The 21083-nt window shown below is 41.0% G+C and overlaps 2 protein-coding genes across 5 annotated transcripts in view; both read right to left on the reverse strand.

The window, feature by feature from the left end:
• The window catches only part of ndufb8 (NADH:ubiquinone oxidoreductase subunit B8), a 212145-nt gene that overhangs the window by 109524 nt on the left and 81538 nt on the right, over positions 1–21083 (reverse strand). The window lies entirely within an intron of this gene.
• cuedc2 (CUE domain containing 2) lies at positions 1547–20538 on the reverse strand. 4 transcript variants are annotated; one of them, XM_055661880.1, is made up of 10 exons: positions 20378–20526; positions 18527–18593; positions 16649–16755; positions 15610–15753; positions 13553–13614; positions 8868–8998; positions 5592–5762; positions 4933–4982; positions 4233–4293; positions 1547–2897 (listed from the first exon to the last, which is right to left on the reverse strand). In XM_055661880.1, the coding sequence occupies exons 3-10, from the start codon at positions 16720–16722 to the stop codon at positions 2751–2753; spliced, it is 840 nt and encodes a 279-aa protein (XP_055517855.1). In that variant the 5' UTR covers positions 16723–16755; positions 18527–18593; positions 20378–20526; the 3' UTR covers positions 1547–2750. The 4 variants fall into 4 exon arrangements, with proteins under 4 accessions (XP_055517855.1, XP_055517857.1, XP_055517854.1 ...); XM_055661882.1 differs by having other exon boundaries at positions 18488–18593; positions 20378–20525; XM_055661879.1 differs by lacking the exon at positions 18527–18593 and having other exon boundaries at positions 20378–20532.

Genomic DNA, 21083 nt, shown 5'->3' on the forward strand with positions numbered 1-21083 from the left:
CCCTGGCATGGTGATGTCAAAAGATTGGATGTTTGCCATTGAATGCACAACGCAGTTTGCTTTGCAACCCCTCGGGGAACAGTTCGTGATCTCATGCAACAGAACATAAAATGTTCATGCGTGGAAAGTTTGGCAGATAACATTTGAACTATGAAGGTGTCAGGCAGTCACCACCTCCAGACTGTCCAATCATCCATCCTAGACATTCAACATCAAAACCATTACCAAGTCTCGCACCATTTATTCAGTAGCTCGGAGCTCCCCCTACATCAGAAGGTTGTGGACCGTATAAAGACTGGAGTTATAAGAAGGTTGATTGACCACCCCCCACCCCCCAAAAAAAATCCCTCCAAGTCAGAAGCTTCAGGAGGCTGGTAAATTCTCACAACTGTTAGTCATCCTCAAAAAACTGTCCAAATCGGAAACTATGTCAGAAGGACATAAAGTGCTGGAGTAGCTCAGTGGGTCAAGCAGCATCTCTGGAGTATGTCCCTTTCAGTCTGAAGAAGGGTCCTGACCTGAAACGTTACCCATCCCTTTTCTGCAAAGATGGTGCCTGACCCACTGAGTTACTCCAGCAGTTTGTGCCCATCTCTGGAGAACACGGATAGGTGATGTTTTGAGTCAGGTCCATTCCTCAGTCTTAAAAATTCAAGAAATGTGTGTCCTTTGGTGTAGACCAGCAACTGCAGTTCCCTGTTTCTACATGAAAACAATATCAGTCCTGCCTAATACATATTTCTAATCAGCTAACATTTCCTCAGCTTCTGGCAATGTGGCTAAGATGTTGTCCAAGTCTCCTATTGTAATATAAATGTATCAATTTAGATAAATGGATCCTATAGTTTTAATTTCTCAATAGGATGTAAAATTGGGAAATGAAAACTAAATGTTTGCAATTCTCCATCCATTTCCCAACCATTTAACCTATTTTCTCAATCCAGACCAGATGACCATGCAAAATTATGTTTAATTCTTTTTTTTGCAGGTAACCTACAATATAAATTAACGATCAAATCTAATTACACCAATCAAAATGATCCCATTCCCCCAATTGCATTTTATGACCAAGTTTTAATATTGCTGATGTGATTTGCCTTTGAAACAAAATGTCTGATTTCTTTCATTAAATTCCAATTTTAACGATATAGTCACTGTCTGCAGGTTATAAAACATACCCGTCCTTAACAGCCTAAACTGAAATCTGCACATACATCAGGAAGAGTTTGGTTAAAGGGAGCTTTTCCCAACAGAATAGTTTTCCCTTCGTCAATGTGTTGTTTGTGCTCCATGTATTTAGACCTTTGTTCAAATCCATGGGTGTTGGGTAAATGAAGCAGTGATTTGATTTTGTGAACAATATCGTCAATCTCCGAGTAGAACCATCTTTCCGATTATCATGGTTCCCATTTTGGCCATAATAGCTGAATGTCTCCCAGTTCAACATGTTTATTTTGAATTGTATATTTATGAATCACTCTTTGGAAGTGGAAAATGCCCACACTGAATAGCTTTACACATTTCTGGCAGTAGTACTCATCACTAATTGAGAAGTAAAAAAGCAATTTATTGTTTAAAAGCATCACTACATTTAAAGATTGTAGCATCAGAGGACATGGTCATATGCCTGCATAAACAAATACAATGACAGGTGTAATTTACATTTAGCAGGCAGATACAATGATTCAGTACGACACACATGAGATTTACTTTAAAAGAGAATGCATCCACCCTGAGGTTTGGGAATCTGCACTTAAAATGTCACCACATTAACCGACAATGTGATCAAACGTTAATTTGTAAAATGCTGTAAAACTACCATGCGTTTATGAACAAGCTTTAGAGGAACAGATATGAAGATATGTTAGCCATTTTTAATCAGTCCATCTATTTAGGGCAACATTTGTGAGGTTACTGAGGTATTATCACCATTATTTCGCTGATAATTATGTCTATTAACAAAAACCTGATTTTAGACCAAGCAATATAAAATAATTTAAAAAATGTGTACCAATTATTTTGAAGAAAAATATTAGCAGATTAGTTCAGCTTCACGTAACTAAGCATAATCGATGAGTTCACACAGAAGGGACGAGATTTGATGTCCTCTATAAAAAAAACTGCTGGGTCCCTTTAAGATGCACAACTGGTCACAGAAACACATTAGAACTCCCCCCATGCAATATAAGCACAGTATAGTCCCTGCAAGGATACTGTGAAGCACTAGTCCCTGTTAATGTTTAGACAGGGCCGGTTCAGTTTGTGGTCACAAGACCACAAAATATTTTAAATATTCTCACTCACATTTCAAGCTCAGAAGTAAAAGGTTTTACCTTTTTAACCTTGACAGATATTAAAGTTGTCGAATTAAATTTAAATAAACACTTTATTTAGACAATGAATCTTCAGCACAGTGATGTATTTAGTGGTATAATCATGTTGCCATGTATCGATTGATGCCAGAAGCAGAATCCAAAGAACAGCAGCTCAGTGCTGCACAATAGTGCAATAAATGGGGAGAAAACATCTCTGGGATTTGATGGGAACTGATGTTCGAATTTGTTTCATGTGCTGCAGGAAATCAGCATATAATACTTCTTCCTGCCTCCCACTTCCACCTAACCATTGCCCAGTTAATGAAGGAAAGGACAGAAATATTTTTGAGTGTGCTCAACTCAATGGAAGTGGAGATAAAAATCAACATCGACATACTAGAATAACAAATGATCAAGAAATATTCAACCGACATCTCAGTGAAATTTATATTTTCTGGCTGGTTTAAGATTGATGTAAGTTTTCTTCATCTCATCATTTTCATTTTTCTTCACTTCGGTATAACGTTCACCCTTTGTGCTCACTACCTGGTTGTCTATGTATCGAATCATCTTTTTGGGAGCCTATTAAGAAACAAACAACGAGAAGTATATTAAATTATAGATCATTCTTATGGCGAATGTTCACCATCATCCACAGTACGGTGGCGCAGCGGTAGAGTTGCTGCCTTACAGCACTTGCAATGCCAGAGACCCGAGTTCGATTCCGACTATGGGTGCTATCTGCTCGGAGTTTGTATGTTCGCCCCGTGACCGCGTGGGTTTTCTCCGAGATCTTCGCTTTCGTCTCACACTCCAAAGACGTACAGGTATGAACTTAAATTGGCTTGGTAAATGTTTTTAAAAAATGTCCCTAGTGTTAGTGTTAAAATGCGGGGATCGCTGGTCGGCGTGGACCCGGTGGACTGAAGGGCCTGTTTCCGCGCTGTATCTCTAAATTCAAATTCAATCTTCTACCAATAACAACCTATGACAAATGTATGCAGATGAAGTTGCAATAGCTGACTAGTTATGACTGAGCCACCAATAGGTAGACTAAATGGGGTAAAGATGAGGTTTGTTTGGTTGGGGACCAAGTGAATCTTCCCTTCATGTTTATGCCAGATTTTCAGCCAAGGAAGTCATTCAGCTCATCAATGGGCTATGTAGCCACACAGTCATCACTGTTGGTCTCCAAGTGTTATGAAAATGGAATAGAGTAAAGATTTAAATTCCCAAGATGGATAAAATTTGGATCTGAAAGAACGACAGGAGGATTGTGAAATAACTGATTTACTGGTCGCAGGATATAAAAAAGCTGTTCAACTGCAGATCATTCCTGGAAAAAGATGTTTCTCATTATGGCTGGACCAAGCTTGCAGTAACTAGTGGAATGAACACAAGGGGCAAGCTGGAGGTGAAATCAATGTTAGATGAAGAGTTAAGATATTGACTACTTCAAATATTTATTTTTAAACCATATTACACAAAACTATTTCACTGATAGGCACAGGTTTAAAGTGGAAAATAGAACACAATATACAAGTGAGGGCTTGCCACTGAAAATCCACTAGTTTTGCAGTCTAAGGAACTATAATGAGAAAACATTTTTTTTTCCCCAGGTTATTATCCACTGGGTTGTACAGTTTTGCTTTGGCACCAACCATGCAAGAGCTGGTTGCTCTTGAAAAGGTGGCGCAGTCGTCTTTCTTACAGTTTGGCTTTCTTCCCAACCAATTGTTCAAGCGCTTTTGATCGCAACATGCACCTTAATTTAGTTCAACAAAGAAACTGACAAGTTACTGTACAGTTTTTGTGCATAACCTGTGACTAGTAATTTGTTATTTCACGATCCTTCCGTTTATCAAAAGGTGTCGGAAAATGTTCATGAATTTGGTCTGATTCCACGTAACATCTTACTGCTTTAGGTGTGATAGGCTTGTGAGTTTTGACATCCTCCTCGTCATCCACCATCATATATCTGAAAGAACATTCAAAATGGTCATTTTTAGCAGGATGAATATCAGGATTTTCACAAACGTACAGAATTCTCACAAAAGACATTCAATAGAAACATTTGAAATTTAGGACAGATTTAATTGTGTGTAGTAACATTTTAATTATTTTAGACAAATGTGTGTACTACAACTATAAAAATAATAATAATGTCTTAAATTAATCAAGCTCCTTCGGTTAACGTTTTAGATGTTGAAGCACATCACTTCCTTCAATAAATTCAGTGAAAGGGTCTCCAATAAAAGAGATAACTTTCATAGTTAACATGCTGTCGCCCAGCTATGTATTGTACATCTTCCCATTTAACTCCTGGTTCATTGCAAATGTGGTCTCACATGATGCAATGAGACCTCAGAGTTCAATACTGAAGGAACATTTACCGTAGCAACCATACATTATTATTACAGAGGTTCTATGGCACCCATTATACACAAATAGATTTTACTTCAGCTACTTAAATTAACTCCTAGTGTTGCAAGCTCCACTCTCTGATCACTCTGAGCAGTGGCAGAATCCCGACATCAGATCAGCTTCTAGTAATTACTTTTTTTCATCTCTCTTTGTTCCAACAATATAACGCAAGCTTTCAATGGACAATGCTTACTTTTCCAAGATGCTGGCTTTGATCTTCTTATCTGTTTTTGGCTCGATTTCCTGAAATAAAGAGAAGGACAGTTTCACACTAATAATGCATCATGGAACCTGCTGCACATTGGGACCAAACATGATATATCCACTACTCCATATAGATTTTATGTATACATTGTTACGTTTAGACAGGCTCAGAGTGAACTGTTGCCGTCATCAAGAAGTTCCAAGAAGCTCCCTATCAGCTGCTTATTGAGTGACACAGGGGGATTTGCACCACTCGGGATGGTTATCTATGCAGAACATTATATATTGCTGGTTGTGGAAGGAACTGCAGATGCTGGTTTAAACTGAAGATAGACACATATTGTTGTGTGCATCAAGCAGGAGCAACCACTTGGATCAGTTTAAAGCCAGCAAGGTTCATAGAAAGATCTATTTTACATGTCATTTGAAGGTCAAGTATCGACAAGGGCTCCGGAATTTTGTCATTTTAAACACTAGCACCTTTAAGACTATTTTTGAAATCCAAGACATCTTCAACAGGATACAGCTTTTTGAGTATTGCACTGCAGATCAGTTATGGTCAGATGTGACCATCAGGAGGGTGCTTATCATGCACACTAAAGATAAGTTATTACCAATGTCGCCTGTTCATACACTTGATGGACTCACCTTTGAAGGTGCTGTGTCAGGCTCCTCCACTGTCCCTTCCATTATGAGCTGCACAGCGTAATCCAGGTCGCCTTTAGTCATGGAGAGAACATGCTGCATGGTGGATACGCTGCAGGATGGAAACATCTCAAGAAGCAACTGGACCCCATCTTCCTTTTTATTGCAGCCTTCCTAAAAACATTATGGACAAGAATGTCAGATATGGAGGAAGGGTCCCAATTAGGAGCTCAAAAACAGCATGTAAGTTAAGACATTCCTCAAAAGATCATTCATACCTACAAAACAGATTTTGAGACAAGGGCGTGCTGCAACGGCTAACCGTCGTTTCCTTATCTGTACAACTCCAAGATCTAGGGCATCTTAAGACCTTAAGAAAGTTAGAAGGTTTAGTGTCAATCTCACTGCAGTAACTAAACACATAATTAATTCAATCAGTCTGAAGAAGGGTCCTAATCTCAAACATCACCCATCCAGGTTCTCTAGGGATGCTGCCTGACCCGCTGAGTTACTCCAACACTTTGTCTTTACTATTTTTGAAAACCAGCAATTGCAGTTCCTTGTTTCAACGCAATGAAGCTGATTGCTGAAGCACCAAGAACTGCTGCATTCTCAGAAGCTACATCTATCATCCATGGCATCCAACAGCCATGTCCCTCTTGAAATGGACATGAAATAAAAGGCTTCCAAAGGATTCCAGCTAAGAAAGGCATCAAATTGGAATCTAACAAATATATTTTGGAGCAGGCACAAGGGAATGGTTTTGTTTTCATATTTAGTTGAAGGACATTTCTGCACAAAAACCGATTGTACCATCTTTAAAACAATTTTTTTTCCACGTTGAATTTGTGTACATTCTTTCAGTTACTATTTCAATGCTTTCTGTATATTATGTGCAGAAATAATTCAGGTAAACAGCAAAGATGTGTATACATCACCTGTCCATTCCCTCTATAGATGCTGTCCGCCTGTCTGAGTTGTTCCAGCACTGAATACTTTGCTCAAGTGGCCAGTTAAACTAGTGAGGAATTTTGAATATATTTTGGCAGATGGAACAAGGAGAAATAATACAAACTAAAGGGTGGAATGGTCAGAGATTTAACCAATGGATGGGTATATATCTACGAGGAAGTGCAACTTAGGAATTCCACTACATAATGGGCTGAATGGCCTCTCTGACTGCACCATCAACTTTTTATGATACCCGTGTCTCAAGTTGCAAAGGTTACAACATCAGGTATAACAATTACCCACATCCATTTTTTCTTTCTCAGGAGTCATAGAATCATACAACATGGAAACCGGCCCTTTAGTTCAACGCGTGATGTAGATGATGCCGCATCTAAACTCGTCTCATATGGTCATCCATGCACTTGTCCAACTTATTTTAAATGTTGTTTATGCACCTGCCTTAGCCACGTCTCCATAAACCCACCACCCTCAGGTTCCTATTAAATCTTTTCCCTCTCACCTTAAACCTATGCTCTCCAGTTGTTGATTCCCCAATCCCGAGTAAAAGAATCTATGCATTTACCCTATCCACTCCCCTCATGATTTTATACAACTCCATAAGATCACTCCTCAATCAAGGGTCAAAAGTGTTTGATTGCCATGTTCCCAAATGGAACAATGAAATTCTTACTTGCAACAGCACAACAAATAAGTAAACATAGCACTCCGTGAACAGCATAATAAACAACAGAAAAAGCTCAGGATATCCGCGCTCCAAGAAATAAAGTCCTAGTCGCCCAGCCTCTCCCTACATCTTAGTCTCTGGAATCCTGGTAACACCCTTGGAAATCTTTTTTGCACTTTTCTGCTTGACCACATTCTTCCTATAGGTAGGTGGACACAATTTTCCAAGTGCACCCTCACCAATTTCTTGTACGTCTGCAATTCAACGTCCCAACTTCAAATTCTCAATGCCCGCCCTTACTCATGAATAGCTATATCTTTGTTCAAGCATTTCATCAAATGTCTCAACATCTCGTGCCGTCGCTTAGTCAATCAAATGTTTGAATGTCCGACCAAGCAGCCAAGGACACTTCACTGCACTAATATAAATGCAACCTGCGCTTTTTCCTGCAACATCATTCTGTCAACAGGTGGAGCTATTGTACAGTAGAATTAACGTTATACGGATTCATCCATTGCAATACAGTGTGCACAGTGGGCCACAGCAGTAGAGTTGCTGCCTGACACGTTGTACAGGTACCTCCAAACTAATTTCTAAGTTTCCCACTCACAATATTGCAGTGCTTCTAAAAATGTACCTTTTTCTTTAAAATACTTTCCTCTTCCACCTAGATCTATTAAAGCCTTAGTAAAAGAGGACAAAAAGACTAGATTGCCTTTTCTGGACCACTGATCAGCAAGTTTATCTGGAAGAATCCTCGTTAATTTGTTTGTTACAATATGCAATTGAATCTGGGATCTCCTAAATTCCTAGCTATCTGGATCAGATCCACTGGATTTTATTCCCCAAATTCTGACACAAATGAGGAATTCAACCCCATCCAGTTTAATGTCATTAGTTTTTTTCATTTATGGGATGCAACCTTCATTGGAAGTCAGCTCTTGCAATGTTCATGATTCAAGTCCATTCCCTACATCACAGGCTCCTGGTCCTAAAATGGTGAATGTTTCTCTGTCCACAGATGCTGCCTGACCTGCTGCATGTTTCCAGCAATCTCTGTCTTTCTCACTTTAGTGGTGGAGAGTTGCCTTCTGGAACCATTGCAGTTTTCTAGTAAAGGATGAGAAGATCCAGGTTTTTCACCCAGCAATGATGAAGGAACAATGCTATATTTCCGTGACTGGGTGATTTGGAAGTGAAGCAACTAGTGTTACCGTCCCCACACGGCAGCTGGGTAACTCCTGTGTATTGTGGATGGTACATTATGCAGCAAAGTGCCCCGCTGGCAAAGGCACTCAAATGTTTATGATGCGATGGTGGCATCTAATAGATAAAATAGGGGCATTTAAGCAACCTTTAGATTGGCATATGGATATGCTGAGAAACCTCTCCTAGTCTTGTGTCCACTAATGTTCTACATGGGGGCACTTTAAGGCTTCCTCCGTTGCATCCACACAGCACAAAATGTACGCACCCTACTACAGATTTGATTCCCACATTATTTACTTTAGTGGTCTCCTTAACCTGCTACAGTCGCCTTTGAACTTTTGCTTTCATTTCCTCAGTATTTGAAGCCCCCGGCACGGGAATCAAGGCCTTGGTCAAAACCACCCAAACCCATTATAATCTGTGGAATACTGAACCTTTGCCGTGGCTCCTACTCCTGTCACCAAATTGCTTTCCAACTCCATCGACGACCTCTGTTCCCAATCGCTCGATTGTTTCTTCAAAGGACACACAGTGTCTTGGAAGCCGGCAGGAGGAGGAACATTTTCTGTGTAAGTACAAAAAAAGGTGGAATAGGTTAGACCATCCAGTCACCGGTCCAGAGGGGGATTTGACTTTCCCTTGCATGTGTAAAGTCAGAACTAACATCACTTACTGCTGCATCCTCATTTTGATTCCTACCACTTTCCCATCACGCTTCACATTCTAACATTCACCTGCATACAAGGGGCAATTTACATTAATTAACCTACCAATGCAAACATCTTTGGGACGTGGGAGGAAATCAGAGCACCTGGAGTAAAACCATGCAATCTCAAGGAACAGGCCAACTCCTCACAGACAGCATCCAAGGTCAATAGGAAGTAGTAGTATGAGCACCCAATACTAAGTAGACTATTATCTAAATGGTGGCCGATTAGGAAAAAAGTAGACATATCTAAATGGTGGCCGATTAGGAAAAGTGGAGATGCAACGAGACCTGGGTGTCATGAAAGTAGGCATGCAGGTGCAGCAGGCAGTGAAGAAAGCGAATGGTATGTTAGCATTCATAGCAAAAGGATTTGAGTATAGGAGCAGGGAGGTTCTACTGCAGTTGTACAGGGTATTGGTGAGACCACACCTGGAGTATTGTGTACAGTTTTGGTCTCCAAATCTGAGGAAAGGCATTCTTGCCATAGAGGGAGTACAGAGAAGGTTCACCAGACTGTTCGTGGGATGTCAGGACTTTCATATGAAGAAAGACTGGATAGACTCGGCTTGTACTCGCTAGAATTTAGAAGATTGAGGGGTGATCTTATAGAAACGTACAAAATTCTTAAGGGGTTGGACAGGCTAGATGCAGGAAGATTATTCCCAATGTTGGGGAAGTCCAGAACAAGGGGTCATAGTTTAAGGATAAGAGGGAAGTCTTTTAGGACCGAGATGAGAAAATTATTTTTTACACAGAGAGTGTTGAATCTGTGGAATTCTCTGCCACAGAAGGTAGTTGAGGCCAGTTCATTGGCTATATTTAAGAGGGAGTTAAATGTGGCTAAAGGGATCAGAGGGTATGGAGAGAAGGCAGGTACAGGATACCGAGTTGGATGATCAGCCATGATCATATTGAATGGCGGTGCAGGCTCGAAGGGCCGAATGGCCTACTCCTGCACCTATTTTCTATGTTTCTATGTCAGCGTTGGATCTCTGAATTTATATGGTAACAGGTTCACTAGCTATGTCACTGTGCCACTAAAGTTATAGCAGTTCCTTAAAGAGTGTCCAAGGAAAATCATCTCATTCATTAACAACCCTCTGCACTTCATATCATGAGGAGAATTACTGGCTTGTGACTGTGGGGTCTGCCATTCTAATCACAGCTCCTAGATAACAAGGAAGAAAATAGCCACGTATGCATCAAGACTTGGACAATTAAAATAATGTGGACTGATATGTGTAACATTAGCACAACACAGGTACCAGACTGTGACAATCTCCAACAAGAGAAAGTCTAAGTATTTCCTGCAGACGTTCAACTCAATTCCAAATGGCAAGATCACCATCAACAACATGCTGGGATCAGAAACTCAGTGGGACCAACCATGTAAATTCTAATGTGACACAAGCAGCCAGAAGTGACCCATCCCCTAATTCCTCACAGCCTTTGCACCATGAACAGGAATGCGACAGGAATGTGACAGAATAATCTGCCACTGCCTAAATGTGCAACTCCGACAGAAGATACTCTGTACAACCTAGAACAAAGAACCTTTGTTGATTGCCACCCAATCTACCACTCTAAGATTTCAATCCCAGCACAGTTTGCAGTTTACAGACTGCAGTTTGTTTGATCTATATAATGCACTTCAGCCATTTAGTATAGAGATCCAGCATGGAAACAGGCTCTTCAGCTCATTGAGTCCACACCATCCATGTTCACACTATTTCTATCTTATCCCATTTTCTCATCCACCCTACATGCTAGGGGCAGTTTACAGAGGCCAATTAACCTGCAAACCTGCACATCTCTGAGATGTGGAAGAAAACCACAGCATGTGGGACAAATCCATATGTCACAGGGAGAATGAGCAAACTCCATACAGTCAGCCCCCAAGGTCAGGATCGAACCAGGGTCTCTGGTGTTGTGAGGAAGCGGCTTTACCAGCGGCGCCAGTGTGCCGCCCTTAAGTGGCCAAACACTTTCCAAAAGGCGCAATAATTACCACCTGTAAACTGCAATAACTACCACCCGAATGCTTGAAAAAGGTCTTTAAAGCCCCTTTCAAAATAAAACACCACCCCAATACAAGGAAACCTCTAACCAAAAACTGATGAAACATGGCAACACAGCAAGTTCTTCAAATCGCTCCAATGGAAGTTTATGGAAGTCAAAAACAAACAGTGGAAAGAGCATCCATTATTCAAAACCACCCATATCAACCTGTTCTATGGAGCTCCAATTGTCCCAACCGTAGCAGAATCTACAAATCCTGCATAAGACTCTTTGGTCATCTCTGAACCCTCAAAGCAGTGGAGAGAAATCTCCCTCAATTCTGAAGACTGAATTGTTGGCATCTCAGAAATTAAATAAAAATATGTTCTAAGTTATTGCTGTTGTTTCTTTGAAGGTTCAGGATCTGAAATATGATTAGCACTGTATATTAACACTTAATGGTAAATCATGTACAAAAATCTCAAATTCAATTGCTACTTTTTTTTTTTAAACATACAAATTACTGCAGAGTTTAAGCCTGCAGTAATCGTTTATTTATTTGCCTCTGTACTCCACAATTCGAGATTTGTAATAGGAAAAAAAAAAAAATCACATGTGCTTAAAGTGCGCATTATCATATTTGGTTTCACCATGTAGAAATTACAGCTGTGTTTATACATAGTCCCCCCATTTCAGGGGACCATAATGTTTGGACAAATGCCTCAAAACTCATTGGCCAGCAGTTCATTCTACAGCAAGACAATGATCCCAAACATACTGCTAAAGCAACAAAGGAGTTTCTCAAAGCTAAAAAATGGTCAATTCTTGAGTGCCCAAGTCAATCACCCGATCTGAACCCAATTGAGCGTGCCTTTTATATGCTGAAGAGAAAACTGAAAGGGACTAGCCCCCAAAACAAGCATCAGCAAAAAGTGGCTGCAATACAGGCCTGGCAGAGCATCTCCAGAGAAGACACCCAGCAACTGGTCATGTCCATGAATTGCAGACTTCAAGCAGTCATTGCATGCAAAGGATATGCAATAAAATACTAAACACGACTACTTTCACTTACACGACATTGCTGTGTCCCAAACATTATGGTGCCCTGAAATGGGGGGGGGGACTATGGATAAACATTGCTGCAATTTCTACATGATGAAACAAAAATGTATAAAAATGGTCTTTATTAAAATTTGACAATGTGCACATTAACCACATGAGATTTTTTCCATTACAAATCTCAAATTGTGGAGTACAGAGGGAAATAAATAAATGATGGGTCTTTGTCTCAAACACTATGGCGGGCACTGTATATTTTAATATAAAATTTGATCTTTTGAAAGGTTCTGAATTTGTCGCCCAGAAATGTATAAAATTGTCAGAAAAAGTGATGGGAGCCCGAAATGCAGTCTATTCAATCCTCCCACGGTTTGCTTCCTAGACATTCATGTCATTCCAGTCATTACAGGCCATGCATTTATTTGAAATGTCACCATATTATTGCTTCCATAGGAATGCATACAAGTAATAAAAGAGGCCATAAACATGATGGATAGCCTCAAGTAAACATACAGCGTTGATGAATTAGTGTTGGTGTTTACACCCCTGCACATGGAGCAGTGACATTTGCAAGAGCATACTTCTGTCTCACTTACTACCCACTGCATATGGCAGATAGAGACTCTGCCCCTGCAGAGTCATTGAACAACAAACAGAAACACCATCATAAGTGGAGAAGAGAAAGAGAAATATACACCAATGATATTTGCAACACACAAAATTATTAACAGTCGAGATGGTTCAATTTGGCATCGATAAAGAGCAAACTCAAGACCTACTAGCATGGACCTCCTCTCTGGTGTTCGGGGCTAAGCTTGGCCCATTTTTCCCCCCCCCCAAAGCCCAGGAAGTGGAGAGGAGGGTGGTGGGAATTGGCGACGGTAGCGGACACGGGACAAAGGGCCAGTAAGAAGGGGGTCTTGCCTTCTGCGCCCTCCAGGTCATTGCGGGAGGCGACCATGGGGCACGAAGGTGGAAGGTGGTCAGGTGAGGAGAGGAGAGGGATGACGGATTAGGGGACGACTAGATGAGGGAGACAGCTACAACAGTCCTTTATGGCCAGCTGCAGTTGGGACAACGGCATTTCGTTTGGACCTCAAGGGGTCCAAATGACAATTAAATTGACTCAAGACTCTTGACTGTGAAATGGTGGCTAAACCTGGCAACTCTTGCATATAGACTCAGTGGGCTATTTCTATATGTTATATACTTATTCTACTTATGTATGGCAATAATCTTACGGATCTGTATGCAAAAGAAATGTCACTGTTCCTTGGTACACCTGATGGAGGAACCATTGAATAGTTAATTCTGGTTTCTACAATTGCCCCACTCACAGTTCCTGGGAATTACCTTTGTTACGGGCTTCGATCAGCTGTGCGGCCAAATCAAACATCATCTCATAAATAGTGATGCTGAAAAAAATGTAAAAGCTGCATTTTAATCTAATGTCATTAACATGGATACTTTTGAAAGCCTTTTTTTTTTTAATTCTCAAATTTATCTCACAAATGGACAAACTCCACAGACCTTGCAAGGTTCCAGATTTGATCACTGCATGAGTGACTGATTCTCAGGCACTACTTAACTCTACTGGGCAACCATTCAGCATTCAGATGTGTACAAGCAGTCAACTCTTCTCCTCTCCTGGTGAGGTAACAAGTCACCAGCCTCAAAGAGAGATCTAAAACCGACTTAAATTCTATTGATTTATATCGAATAGTGTAAGGCAAGAATAAGGCAATCACAAAAACTCCCCAACATTATAAATGCACAGCACTCACTGCCCTGCTTCTACAAGATGCCTACCAAAGTATATTGAATAGTTATTACAAATCCTTAACTATTCCTTACCATTTTGTACACTTAACATTGTTTAAGAGATTATATGCTGTGATCATACACAGTAGTTCACAATCATGTGATCTAATTTCAGGCCCAATACTTTGGATGAATAGACCGCACCTATATTTTACATAAGGACAGCAGAATCCTTTGTTTTAGATTGTATCTTCCCATAGTACAACCCAGTACTAATACTCTATTTGCTTTTGTAATAGATAATCCTACACAGCACTCTGCATACCTTTAGAGTCATGCACAGTATTACCCGACTTTCTTGACCATTCAGCAATTTTGTAGATGCAGCATAAATACATAGATTCAGAATTAAACAGCACGGAAATATGCCCTTCGGCCCAACTTGCCCATGCTGACCAAAATGTCTATTTAAGCTGATTCCGCTTGCCTGCATTTGTCTCACTTTGCTCTGAGCCTTTCCTTATCCGTGATTGGTGATAACAACACACAGATTAATAATAAATGATATCTGCCAAATATAGAATGGACATGATTTTCCCTCATTTGTTCCAAATATAAATTGGCTTGCACAGATTCAGGGTGCTCCCAATCCCTTCCCAGCCAGTATGGATGGAAGGCTAAATGTCAGTCAGAAGTTCAGGAAAGACTTCTCTTTGTTCAAAACTATTCCGATTTCTTTTACATCCAGAGGAAGATACATCTTATCAAAAAGGTGGAACCTCTGAATGTGCAGCATTCCTGGAATAATGCACTGAAATGGGACAAACAAGTAAGAATTTCATTATTCTATCTGGGACATATGACAATAAAACACTCTTGATTAAACCTCCAGCAGTGTGGCTTATGGGCAAACATACAACCCACTAAAGCACAACAGACAAAGTTCATTAATGCCTGCTTCCTGTATTTCAATCCACCATTGATGCTATTTTTAATCACTCTTCAATGATCTGTGGAGGTTGTGTCTTTAAGAGATTAGTCACCATTTAAAAAAAAAATCACTTTAAGAAAATAATATTGAGATTATTTCTCTTAATTTAAATGTTAATCACAACAGTCGGTCACCTTTAACCATATAACCATATAACAATTACAGTACGGAAACAGGCCATCTTGACCCTTCTAGTCCGTGCCGAACACATAATCTCCCCTAGTCCCATATACCTGCGCTCAGACCATAACCCTCCATTCCCTTCCCGTCCATATAACTATCCAATTTATTTTTAAATGATAAAAACAAACCTGCCTCCACCACCTTCACTGGAAGCTCATTCCACACAGCTACCACTCTCTGAGTAAAGAAGTCCCCCTCATGTTACCCCTAAACTTCAGTCCCTTAATTCTCAAGTCATGTCCCCTTGTTTGAATCTTCCCTACTCTCAGTGGGAAAAGCTTTTCCACGTCAACTCTGTCTATCCCTCTCATCATTTTAAAAACCTCTATCAAGTCCCCCCTTAACCTTCTGCGCTCCAAAGAATAAAGCCCTAACATGTTCAACCTTTCTCTGTAACAACCTTTCTTTGTCCCTAAGTTCTACTACAAAAACTTCAAAAACTAAAGACCAATTATGATGACAAAAAATTCCTAACCTGCTTATTTTTGCAAAGCCTGGGATGTAGGCCTCCATCATTTCGACAAACATTTCCACGTCAAAATTCTCTTCTGATGAGTCTGGCGATCCAAGTTCCTCCAGCACACCCGTGATGTACGAAAGGATGACCTCATCAATAACACTGTACAAGCATAAAAATAATGGCCATATTGCTCCAATGTAATAAAAGGCAAAATCCAAATATTCTGCATCCTATGCAATTCCAAATTTTTCATTAATTTAAGTCTACTGTATTGGCAGGTCTTTATTTAACCAAATAATTAATTGTTGTGTTACACCTCTAGCTTCAATATCTTGAAACGTATGACAGGAAATATGACATAAAGTACAAGTATCTAATAATGCTATCTTTCAGTTGGGAAATTAAAATACTAAACTGGATGCATAAGTTCCTATAAACAGCAGATAATTCTCTCCGTTGTCCTGTCAATGACCCCCGTTGTCCTGTCAATGACAAGCTTGAGCATAGGGCCTCGAGATATAGGGGGGCCTCGGCAGGGCCGAATTTACCTATAGGCTTCATAGGCTGATTGGGAGGGGCCTTACACAGGGGATTGGGAGGGGCCTCACAAGTGGAATAGCTTAGGGCCTCTCTTCATCTAAATCCGACCCCCCTCATCCACCCCCACCTGATTAACCTTTCAACATCCAGTCATTATTTATTGGCTGTTTCTGAGGCTCCGACTAGTGTTCATTGGATGCTAAGTTTCCAACAAAAAAAATATTTTCAAAAGTACTTAAGTGTCTGCAAATACTCTGGAATCTGTAGCTAGAAGAGTGGAGACACAAGAGACTGCAGGTGCTGGAATCTTGAGCAAAACACAAAGTGCTGGATGAACTCAGCGGCGCGAATGGAAAAGCGGTTTCGGATCAGGACTCTTCATCAGTCTGTCGCCCGTCCATTCCTTTCCCAGTTACTTCCTGACTCACTGAATTCTTCCAGAACTCTGTGTTTTGCTAGAGTTAGAATAGGGTCATCACAAATGAAAGCTTCTTCAGTGCTTTTATTTATTCACCTGAGATCAGCATCAGGGATGTACAAGTGAACAAACTTTGTCAACGAATCATGGATAAGTTTTTCCAATGCCATGGTACCAGCGGCTGAATAGTAGCAAGGTCCGACCTGCAAAAACAAAGCACTGGTACAGTTTCACACTGCAATGGGAAAGAGACTGATTTTAAATATCAACTTAGTCCCCCATTATAATGACCGTTCTTCACTTCAACAGTTTGATCCTTATTCTTAGATAATTTATAAAGAGTAATATATGTAAATGCAACACAGAAATAGGCATGATACATAAATACTGTTGCCAATAAACGTATTGCACATATAATATGAATTTTGTAACGGGACTTGGCTATCTCAAACCCAAAAATAAGGTCATGTGGTTTAAATCCTATCATTATATCACGGTTGCCTGTCCTTCTGTTTACTGCATTGTTATTTTGAGCTAACATCACCAAATATTTGTCTTTTCTCAAGTCATTTCTTCCTGATACTTTGCCATTGAGCGTGAATTCTAGCAACAATATATGTTGACTTGGTGAGAGTGAAATGAATTAACCATGGGCCAATGAATTTCCTGTTCAAGAAACACTGGTGTCCATTGATTAATCTCACACAGTTCTATTTAAATAGTGCACATCTCTCTCCTTGTGTCCCGGTTCCCTGTTTTATCATTTTGCAAATAGTTTACGGCCTTCACATTCCAGAGAACATCACCCAGTCAATGAGGTGTAAAACCAAAGGCTGCAGAAATTATTTGAATGGGTGTCAAGATCAAAGCCAGCGGCAATGGTTGGCATGGATTTCAAATTAGCCAGACCACCATTCTTCACTTGTGCGCATAAAATCCCAAACAGGGAACTGAGAGCTTTCTGTTTATGTTAGCTCAATATTGAGAGCAGAGAATTATTGGCTTTGGTTTATTAGTCATGGGTACCAAGATGCAGTGAAAAATGGTGTTGGCATGCTATCCGGTTAAATCATACTGTACATGAGAACTGTCATTAGACAAGTACAACAGGTAGCTCAAAGAGAAAAATACCAGAGTACAGAATATAGTGTTACAGCAATTCAGTTCCAGGAAAAGTGCATAAATAAGGGGAAGGTCTGAAGCAAGGCTGGTTGAGAGATCAGGACTACGCCTAATCTGGTGGTACACGTTTATCTAGCTTCTGTCTCTACTGCCCGAGAGAGGGGGGAGCAGAGGGAATGGCCCAGATGCAAGTAGTCCATGATTATATTGACTGTATTCTCAAAGAAATGTGAAGTGTAGATAGAGTCGATTGGGCGTGAAGGCTGGAATGTGTGATGGACTGGGCTACATCCGCATTTCTCTGCAATTTCTTGCAGTTTTGAGCAGCGAGGACAAGCTTTCATGCATCCCGATAGGATGCTTTCATTGGTGCATCTGCAGTCATTGGAGACATCACATCTCACTTTACCCCAGTTGCAACCCAGAGAAAATAACATAATATACTGACTTAGGGCACACAAGGTCTGAAAGATAGCAAACGATGATTTAAGAAGTTTAAGAAGGAACTGCAAATGCTGGAAAATCTAAGGTACACAAAAATGCTGGTGAAACTCAGCGGGTGCAGCAGCATCTATGGAGTGAAGGAGATAGGCAACGTTTCGGGCCGAAACGTTGCCTATCTCCTTCGCTCCATAGATGCTGCTGCAACCGCTGAGTTTCTCCAGCATTTTTATGTAGTCAGAGTTCATGTTACTGACACATTTGTAGCTGAACAAATTTAATCTCAAATCCCCAATCTTATACTTTAACTCATGAGTAAGATTGATTTATAAAAATACTTTATGAAAAATGTCAACTGCTTCAATTTCTTACTTTTCAGTGAAGTTTTTAAATGCAGGGCAGTGTACTCACATCTGATTGGTCCCCCGTAACCACATCGTGGATAATATATTAGCAACCTGGTCCACCAATCAGATTGCTAGAAATAGACATACACGGTCTCAGTTTTTTGGAACATCATTGGAATATCCCATTAATTCCAGGTTGCTGTTTTTAGATCCATTCTTCATTGTGGCATTTGTGAACATTTAACTGAATCAAATGCTTAAAACAAATTAGATGATACCTCTCAAACTCACCCCTCCCCCAAGTTCCAAAGGATTTCTTTTCTCCAGGTACTTATCCTAGTTATAGACTCAAGAAACTGCTGATGCTTCAATCTTAAGGGGAAAAAAAACCCCAAAGTGCCGGAGGAACTCAGAAAAGCAAGCAGCAACAATAGAGTGAATAGACAGATGGCAATTTGGGTTGAGACCTTTCTTTAGACTTTTCCTAAGTTACTCATTAATATACCATATCAGTCAGTGTCCAGTACCTAATCAGCCCTTCAACCATGCATTTTCCACCCACCCAGATGAAACTAACAATTTGAATTTGACACTCTAACTTATTCAAAGATTAACTGCCTGAAGACACAAGATGCTGCAATCTTGAGCAAAACACAATGTGTTGGAAGAACTCAGCTGGTCAGGTAGTATCTGTGGAGGGAATGGACATATGACATTCGAGGTCAGGATCCTTCTTCAGGCTTATTTAAGTTGCTCTTTAATAAGCCAGCTTCCAGTGTCCAGTCAACTCTTTCAACATCCAGATTCAGATTCAGATTCAGATTCAATTTTAATTGTCATTGTCAGTGTACAGTACAGAGACAACGAAATGCATTGTCCAGTACCTAATTCAAATACATCCACCCCATGCATTTGCCTTCTTCCCAGATTAAACTGTGAATTTGAGCGTCTACCTGTTTGTGAATTCCACGACTGCGTACAATACTGGTTTATACCGAAGATAGACACAAAATACTGGAGTAACTCAGCAGGACAGGCAGCATCTCTGGAGAGAAGGAATGGGTGACAGTTCTGGTCCACCTGAAACGTCACCCATTCCTGTTCTCCAGAGATGTTGGCTGTGCTGCAGAGTTACTCCGGGTTTTTATATCTATCCACAATGCTCTAATTCCTGAAGACACAACGTGCTGGAATCTTAAGCAAAGTTTAGTTTAGTTTATTATTGTCACGTGCACCAAGGTACAGTGAAAATATTTTGTTTGCGTGCTATCCAGTCAGCAAAAAGACTACACACGATAATAAACCAAACCGTCCACAGTGTGCAGATAAACAATAAACGCTAAACAATAAACAATAAATAGTACACAATAAAGTCCATAAAAATACAAAGTACTGGAGGAACTCACAGTCAGGCAGTATCTGTGGAGGAAATAGAGTCGTTTCAGGCGAGGACCCTTCTTCAGACTGTCCATTCCCTCTACAGATGCTGCCTGAACCGTAGATTTCCTGTAGCAGTTTGATATTTTGCAATGAATGCCTGGCTGGTCTGTATTCGCTCGCCAGCTCCTTTCTGCGGTGTAAACACCCCCAGCTTCACCCCATTCCGAGTGAGGACGGGGCACGGGGAGGGATCTCCCTGGGATTTAGTATCTGTCTGTCTGTGTGTGCGTGTCTCTCTCTCTCTATATATATATTCTGTGTAATGTGTGTGTTCTGTATAATGTGTTTGTGTATGCATATATATATATATATATATATATAGTGCAAAGCCAAAAGCAATGCCCACAAGTATGGGCTGGAGGGAGCGGGTAGGAAAGGTTCCCTCTCCACGATCCCCGGGCATTGCCCCCTCCTCCCGGGCAGCTCTCTCCCACCTCTCCGCTACCAATTCATTGAGCTCCGAGCCCTCACTTACACCGATCCCCGCGGCGAGGCTTCCCACCGAGTAGACTGCAGCCGTTTACAAATCGTGCCCAGGCAGAGCTGCCGCCAACAGCAGCAGCAGCACACGGCGTCAACGGCTGGCTCCGCCCGCCGTGTGGCGTCACATCACACCCGCTCCGCCCGCCGTGTGGCGTCACGTCACACCCGCTCCGCCCGCGGTGTGGCGTCACGTCACACCCGCTCCGCCCGCTGTATAGCGTCACCAAAGATCCTTGGGCGTTACGTCACACCCGCTCCGCCCACTCGGAAGGGGACCGCCCTCCCTGGAGACACAGCGGGACAGGCAGCATCTGTGGAGAAAAGGAATAAGTGACATTTAGAAACATAGACATAGAAACATAGAAATTAGGTGCAGGAGTAGGCCATTCGGTCCTTCGAGCCTGCACCGCCATTCAATATGATCATGGCTGATCATCCAACTCAGTATCCCGTACCTGCCTTCTCTCCATACCCCCTGATCCCCTTAGCCACAAGGGCCACATCTAACTCCCTCTTAAATATAGCCAATGAACTGGCCTCAACTACCCTCTGTGGCAGAGAGTTCCAGAGATTCACCACTCTCTGTGTGAAAAAAGTTCTTCTCATCTCAGTTTTAAAGGATTTCCCCTTATCCTTAAGCTGTGACCCCTTGTCCTGGACTTCCCTAACATCGGGAACAATCTTCCTGCATCTAGCCT

This window comes from Leucoraja erinacea, chromosome 34 (assembly GCF_028641065.1).
Source record: "Leucoraja erinacea ecotype New England chromosome 34, Leri_hhj_1, whole genome shotgun sequence".
Lineage (NCBI taxonomy): Eukaryota > Metazoa > Chordata > Chondrichthyes > Rajiformes > Rajidae > Leucoraja > Leucoraja erinaceus.